Source organism: Seriola dumerili, unplaced genomic scaffold (assembly GCF_002260705.1).
Source record: "Seriola dumerili isolate Sdu_G_001 unplaced genomic scaffold, Sdu_1.0 BDQW01000149.1, whole genome shotgun sequence".
NCBI lineage: Eukaryota > Metazoa > Chordata > Actinopteri > Carangiformes > Carangidae > Seriola > Seriola dumerili.
The window spans coordinates 5240373-5248664 of NW_019174404.1; the positions used below are offsets into that span (position 1 = coordinate 5240373).

The 8292-nt window shown below is 39.4% G+C and overlaps 1 protein-coding gene across 1 annotated transcript; it reads left to right on the forward strand.

Moving 5' to 3' along the window:
• The first annotated feature begins 1189 nt into the window (after window positions 1-1189).
• Window positions 1190-6821, forward strand: crip1 (cysteine rich protein 1). Its single transcript, XM_022750549.1, has 5 exons — window positions 1190-1336; window positions 5326-5420; window positions 5815-5872; window positions 6333-6377; window positions 6558-6821. Exons 1-4 carry the CDS (start codon window positions 1297-1299, stop codon window positions 6371-6373), a joined length of 234 nt encoding a protein of 77 aa, XP_022606270.1. The 5' UTR covers window positions 1190-1296; the 3' UTR covers window positions 6374-6377; window positions 6558-6821.
• Window positions 6822-8292: the final 1471 nt, after the last annotated feature.

Sequence of the window (8292 nt, forward strand, 5' to 3'; positions counted from 1 at the left end):
ATTTCCAAAGTTCTGTAATCAGCATTGCTTGATTTGGATGGGAGCACTGTAATTACCATAATTTAAAGGTGCCATAAAATGAAGCGTGAACATATATTCCTACTTTGTATATTTTGATTTTTAGGCACATTTGATTTTAAAACTGAAGCACTGGCCCCTTGAGAGGAACCACCTGTCTTACAAAGGATATCAGTGTGACGTACAACAAACATCCCTCTATCATTTACATTACAAAAGGTTCAGAGCTTCAAACGATCACCTCATGTGACCCCATGATTATGTATGGTAGTGGTTATGCTAAATCTTATCATGACTGCTCACACAGTTCTGCAGCAGCTCTCTCTGTTGAACTCTGAGAAGGTGTGAAATAACTTTGGCAAAAGGAAACAGGGCCTGAATAGAAGAACAAAAGAAATGTTTTTATACAGTACATTAATAATTCATTGTTTGGTCCACTGAGACATGCAGAATAAGTTAGCAAACTATAGCCTAAAATCCCACAGACACTTATCAGGTCCAGGTGTTGGCATGCAGACTCTGAACTGTGGTCACAGTGATGAAACATAACTTGTAAATGCCAAAAAAAGATTGGATTTCCTATTTTATTGTACAGTAGCCGAGGTTTACATTTAAATCACTTTAAGATCCTTGGAAACGGTGGGGTTTCAGTGCTCATTCATCTTGTATGCAAACTTTTTAACTGGTGACCTGTTTTATATGCTTTGTGCACTATAAGCCACGAGTGAGTTTAACCTATACAGGCTATTGCTTATGTTGGTTTTTGCTTGTGTGGTGTGTTTTATAAGCCTGAATAGGGAGGCCTATCCAGTATTTCATATGAAAATGTAAAGATAAAAGAAATGTCTTTTTCATCCTTTCTAAACTGTTAATCATCTTGTGACCCTTCACATCTAATCCGTCCATCCAAAGGCTGTAAAAAAAATCAAATGTATAAATAAATCATATCTGAGAAAACTGTATTGTAGGGCCAATTAAAAACGCATTTATCCATTTGGAGTACTGTAAATTCAACAGTAAAGGAGGGCTTTATTCGCAGTAGCCTAATTCTTTGTGATGTTTTCTGCACGCACACTCTCACAGACTCATCACAAGCCTCTCCCCCTGTTAGAAAAAAACAGAAAAGTTTCAGTTGAACTATTTCCTCGGCGCTATAAATACAGGACGGAGCGCACATCTGCACTTCACAGCGAGGCGTGGTCAGTCAGAGCTGACAGGTAGAACCGCAGGATACCTATTCTTCTTTCTCTACGGCAGATCAGCACTAGCTCCAACAAAATGCCAAAGTGCCCAAAGTGCCAGAAGGAAGTTTACTTCGGTAAGATTGACATCTTTATATTGATTCTCCTCTAAGTGATTCTCATTTTACTTGCAGAGATAATATCCTCTTTTGCATAAGAACATTTCCTGGTTATTGAAAACTAGCGGCTTTTCTGCACAAATGAGGAAACAGGAAACTGAGAGTGACGAGACTTCAAGCATGTTTTCAAGCATGGACTTTCAACGTATATATTATAAAAACAAATGTACATTTTTTTTTCATCCACTCCTTTACAAATTGAAATCCTGCATGCACAATTTAACTTATGTACAAATGCATAAGTATTATCAGCAAAATGTACAGATAGCATCTGAACTAAAAGTACTGACTGTGCAGAATGGCTCCTGTCAGTGTTATATTATTACATATTTGTCATTATTATTGGTGGTTAATCTACAAGCAGTACTTTAATACTGTAGTTGGTTAAGGTGGAAATAATTTGAACTACTTTACTGTATGTACTTAGGGTAGATTCATCTATAACTGCATAAAAGTGAAGGCAGTGCAGTAAAAAAGTACAATAGTTACTACTGAAATGTCAGATATAGGAGTAGAAAGAAGCAGAAGATGGAAATACTAAAATACAATTACCTCTAAATTAGTACATGAGTAAATGTACTTAGTTACATTCCATCGCTGGCAGGGGCTGTGCTGCACAATATACTTGAACTTTTGATAATTAAAGTACATTTTATACTTTTTCTTAAGTAAAAATTTGAATGCATTACTTTGACTTGCAATGGAGTATTTTTACATCGTGGTACTGCTACCTTTACTTAAGTAAATGATCTGAATGCTTCTTCCAGTCCTGAATATTACAGATGCATCAGCATGTAAGCTTTTACTTTTATGTTGCAGTACGTTAAAGGTGGAGCTTCATTTAACTGCTCTAATTACTTTTGGCCACTAGTATCATCTATAATGTATTACATAGTTTAAACATGCATGCATGTAAAATCTTAATCTGAGAAGTAACATTTAGCTGTGAAATACTAAAGCAAAGTACTGTACTTGAGTACATGTACTCAGCTACTTCTCATCAATGGAGTTTTAATCACAACCTTATTTGCTAACTTGCTCATTTTCTTTAGCTGTCAATGCAGCATCCGAGCTGTGCACATTTACTCTTTATATCTGCCTGTATGTTTGCATTTTGCAGATTGATGCCTCGTAGTCTCAGAGGGTCACTGCACTCTGCAAGCTGTCTTGTTATCACGTTACTTAGGAGTTTAAAGTCTGCGCTCCCTGCAGGAATTGAGTTGTCTTTCTTTGTGATTCATGAGCTAGATGAATAATGACTGGATGGAGCACAGGAAGCAGGTTTCTTCTCTGCTGACATCTTTGCGATACAGTAGGTCGGTCTCGTGAGGACACTATCAAAGCAGGGACCTATTACTCCATCTGGGGGAGGAAAGGGACAGCTCCATTTTATTTGCGTCTTAATCCATTTACCACATTGTCTCCGGCTCAGTAGTGCGACAGAGTAAATCTTCTCCGGAGAGATGCGCAGAGGCTGAGGCCAATGCAGAGTCTTTGGAGTGTCAGTCAGATGAATTGATCCAGAGACTGGGGAGACATCCTTTCCATTCTCCCTTTTTATGGACAAACCTTCTCCTTCTGGCCAAAACAAGCAAACCAATTTGTTTTGGCCAGAACGCGCCAACCTATCGTTTTTTTTTTTTCCCCCGAGCAGGAGAATAAGAAAATGCTGAAATAGAGCTGAGGGATAAGTAGCCTGAAACAAAGCTTTTTGTTCTTTTTGTGGATGTCTTGTCATTGCCCTGAACTGTCTGCATCAAATTCCCACCGAAACCTCCTCTGTTTCTAAAACTTGCTTAATGTCTCAGTCTGTGATTGTCTCCCATCACACCTCCCTGCTCCACTCCACCCCCCTCACCCTCCCCTCTCTCTCCGTCCGTCTCTTTTGCTGCTCATCTGTCTTACCGTTATGAAGCTCTCAGATGGAAACAATCAGGCTACTGCTGCTTCACTAAATGATGGAGGGGGGGGGGGGGGGGGGGGGGATCTGTCCCAACTCCAAAAAAAAAAAAAAAGAAAAAAAGAATAATTTGTTCTTCCTGGAAACTTTGCAGATGATCATGCTTTCCAATGCAGGATCACTGACTTAACAAAAAAGTGTTGGAGGCTAACATGTAGTGTAGGTAACGTCATGCTGTATTTATGCAGAGATTGTGCACAAATGCATCAATGAAATTTTTAGAATTATTGACACGACATCATGATAAATATCTTTAACATCTAAAAAACCTCAAGTTCATCAACCTTAAAAGAATAGTTTGACATTTTTTGCTCCCTTGCACAAAGTTAGATGAGAAGATTGACGCCTCACCCTTATTTGCCTGTTAAATTTAAGGCCACAATTAGCAGCACGTTGGCTTAGCATAGGTAAAAGCCTGGAAACGGGGAATAAAAACTAGCCTTGCTCTGTCCATTGGTAACAAAATCTGCCTACTGCCTCCTCTAAGTTAACTGTCCGCTTGCTGAGGCTTCAGCCTACGGTCATGAGAGTGGCACCAATTTTGTGCACTGAGAAATGAGCCAAAATCATTTGAAGTGATTCTTTAGTTCATCAGCCGTAAAAAGTTTCATAGTTAGTTAAAGAGTTTGACTTCATTTAAGGTCGTTCACATAACTCTAAATGCTTGACAAAGCATTAAACAACCTCCCCGTGAATCTTTTTTGGGATGGAATGAAGCGAATAGTTGAACAGCCTCCCCTCACAGTGTGTTTTTCCATTCAGATTTATGTGATTGTTTGTACTGGACTGCCTCCATAATGCTCCCAGTCGGTGTGAGCTGATGGAGAGGGCAGATTGGATTATTCTTCTGTCTGTCACACCCCATTTCTCGTTCATATCATCAGGTAAAATAAATAACCCGTGTACAAAAGGGAGCTTTATCAGCTCCATATAAAATCGAGAGAAAAGCAGCATTCACGGGCGTCACCCCGACTGATAGGGATGGACTCAGAGCTCTGCTTTTTTAACTGCGAGACCCCCTCTCCATTGCTGCTCAGACAGGCAAGAATCCACTGTTTGCTCAGTCCACTGCTTTGGTATTTGAAGTTAAGTACAGTAATTACTTTGGGTCAGACCCGCGTTCCAAGTCCCGCCACATTTTGCTGAAATGTTTTCATGGAGCTGGCCTGAGCGGCTGACCCCACCCTGGAGCACTTTCTCTGTTTCCACTGACTGTTGCATAATCTCATGCCACATCGGGCTATTTTTAGAGAGGAAATATGTCATATCCTAATATTGTGGGAAGGTTTTGAGGCTCGTGGCCTCACCTGAACCCAGAGTTATTTACACTGGCTGTACCTTCCTGACTTTTTGTCATGTTTCCAGATGCAGCTGTTGATCATGCCTTGTGCTGCACAGTTACGACATATGTTTGAAGAGATGGCCTCAGATCACGATAACACTTCTACATTTTCAACATTTCCTGTGCTTGGTCTCGGCTGTCATCCTCCCTTAGCTAAGCGGCTTCGTATCTGTCTTTGCATCGAGATTCTTTGTCTCTCTTGTAACCGTGTGACCAGTCTCAAAAGGCATCTGAATCCTTGTCCATCTCCTTCAATAAAGATTCGGGTTCTTCCCTTCTTTTACAATCCTCCTGAGGGGTGTTTGCACAGATCAGCCCTGCAGATAAAGACGGTCTTTATTGGAGTTTATGAGGCGAGATGAGGATGGATTCATCAGGGACACTCAGTCCTCTTTTTCACCATCAGGCACCACACCCAGACAATGTTCTCAAACTTATCTGCGGAGAGTACATCTCGTTGGTCTAAAACTGCTAAATTCACAGCACTATGAGCTCATTAATTTAGTCTGAGACTCATTAACTGACCAGCAGACCATGTGTTAACCCTGTGACGCCTGCCTCTCCTCCACAGATGACAGTAGCTCTCTTTGGGATGGAAGTTCGAGGATGTGATTATTAATTTTTGCCTTTTGATGTGTTTGGCAGCTGAGAGGGTGACGTCACTGGGTAAGGACTGGCACAGGCCCTGTCTGAAGTGTGAGAAGTGCAACAAGACACTCTCAGCAGGCTCACATGCAGAGGTGAGAGATCTGAATAACATGACACACTAATAATGTATATCCTGTAACTTTGAGTTCAGTGTTGAATCTGCAGCCTGATCTGCAGTATTTAGGTTCATCTTTCAACAAGTTTAAACGACAAAAGTGATAAATAACTTAATATTTAATAACTGAAAATCGCAGACTGAAATTCACATAGATTATATAGTTGTTGCTGACAATGCAATCACACCACCAGGCCTGTTTGGTAGCTGTTCATAAGCTTTTGATCATATCACACTACAAGTGACCCTCCTGCAATGATATTTTAATTTTGAAATGTTTTCTTGACCTTGGAATTGAAACATTAACACTTATGTATGTATCACTTTAATATTTAAAACAAGTGTAAATTCTACTCTTCCCCCTCTTACAGCATGATGGCAAGCCATACTGTAACAACCCCTGCTACAGTGCATTGTTTGGACCTAAAGGTAAGCACATTCTCCGCACATTATCTTTTTTTTTTTTTTTTTTTTTTAACACAGTGAATGAACTCACTCTGACCTCCTGACACCGTAATCACAACATCTACACTTTGGAATACTATTAATAAAAAACAGGAATAAAACACAGTGATCCTGGTAGCTGTGAAGGCTCAGTCACCTTTGGTCAAGAGACTTTTTCTCATCCAGAAACGCCCATTGTGTTGTTTATGCGTTAGTGCTGAGGCTGTAAATGGTCCCATCAAAGCACACACTGTCACCTGATATCAACCGCTCGTTACATAATTAGTGGCATCTCTTTAAACTCCAGAGGAAAACAGTTCGGATTTGGTGTCAGATTTCTCTTTTTCCTCCAATGTTTGGCCACACTTTTTTTTTTTTTTTTTTTCCCCAGTTACTTTCATTATTCCTGATGTGAATGTTAATTCCTCTTCATCTTTCCTCTCAGGATTTGGGCGCGGTGGAGCCGAGAGCCACTCATATAAATAGACAGGTATCGTGCACACATGCATCCTTCATCCACCCATTCATCAACTCTCACATTTGCATGCATTTGTTCCTGTCGTACATTTTCATGGTATTTGTTAAGACAAACACCGACATTAGCCACAAGCAAATCCGTCCTTGTACTTTGCACTGTCTGATGTGTGTTTTTTCTGCTTCTCGTCGTCAGGTTCAGGCCTCGCAGTAAAAAAAATGTTGCTTGGAAACTAGATCGAAGAAGCCAGCATGCTCACGAGTCCCAATGAAAACCAGCAAACAAACTGTGCTCTGATTTAGAGAAATCATTTTGAGTGCATGGATTTTTATTTTTTCATGTTTGTTTTTTTTTTTTGTTCCGTTTTCTGAAGATGATTGTGTATTCCCATGATGTAGTCATGAAGTGGTTGTCCTCTGGTCCTCTTTATCATTCTGATTAAACACTTTTTAAAATTTGTGTCATTTTTATTTAAATTTTTTATCTCCCAATGAAAAAACAAAGATAAAGTAGAGCTCCTCCTTCATTTGCCAGTGTGTTTTGTCACTCTATGTAATTGAATCTACGCTCCCTGATCCATTTAAACCCATAACACATGAGAATGTTCAGCATTTTGTTTACTAGAATTACTCAATGGCTCAATGAAATCCTTGAGCCCTGTATTATTTAGTAACATCCCTTTTATGCTTTAATCAAATAAGTTAAAATGCCCTTAATAATAACGATTATTTTATTATAACTAACTTCTCAAGATATAGAGAAAACTCTGTTTATATGGTCACCATCATGTATTTTTATATGTTTCAAAAAGACCTCAACAGACATGAAACTTTTCTAACTCATAAAAGTCACAAGATTTTCATCTGACCATAAGCAGCACACAGTCGTAGTTATTGGTAAAATAATCTCAACATAAGGTCTAGGTTCTGGAGCTTTCAGTCATGTCTCATGGTCTTCCTCAGCAGATGGATTCCCTGCTGTCATGCATTTTAAGCGCTGCAGATATTTACTAATGATTATTTACAAACAAAACGTGGCTCATAAAACTCATAAAAACTGGCTAATATTAAGGGTCGAAGTCCATTCTTGATAGTGAGAACAGGAGTTGACAAAATAATCTGATTTGAAGGTCCATTTAGTAACTGTTCTCAGAGCTTTTGAACACATCTCACAGTCTTCACCTGCAGATGAAGTTTGTTCAGTTCTCAGGTTCAGGTATAGACAGTCAAGTCTCCATTTTTCTGAGCACTTTAAGGATTTGGTCTTAAAAACTGGGATTGAAGTCTAAGCCTTTGGAAACAGAAGACGACATAGCAATCACCTCATGATCAATTTAGTAGCTGTTCTCTCCACTTTAAAACCAACATAGAAATGTACTCGCTGCTTTTAATATGATTTACAGATCTCCTAAAACAAACCAATCCGAGGGATAAAGTGAGTTAAAGTGAGAATACTTAATTTGCAGCATGGTCCTAAGATTTTACAATCATGAAACTGAACAACAGAATCCATCAGTACAAATTAAAGTAACAAATAAATCACATCTGTGCATTTAAATACAACAACAGATGAAGAGTGCAAGTATAATTTCCCAAGATGCACTGTTAAATCACAGTTATAACATACATGGTATTGTGACAACTGGACAAACGCCGTCTGCTGAGGAAGATTGTGTCGTACAGTTGAAAGCTCCTGAACAACTACTAAATGGACCTTGTGGTAAGACTGTTCCCAAACTCAAGAATCCACTTTCATTCTCAGTTTAAGTCATGTTTCATTTGGCGGGTGAATATATTCTAACAATGCACAGGTTTAGAGGATTTAAAACCTGAACCCGGCTCATGCTGGTGCATTGTGGGTAGCAGCTGGAGCAGCTGAGGCCAGCCTGAGTCTATGCAGATCCACCAGATGCTTCCTCTCTGGTTCTTTT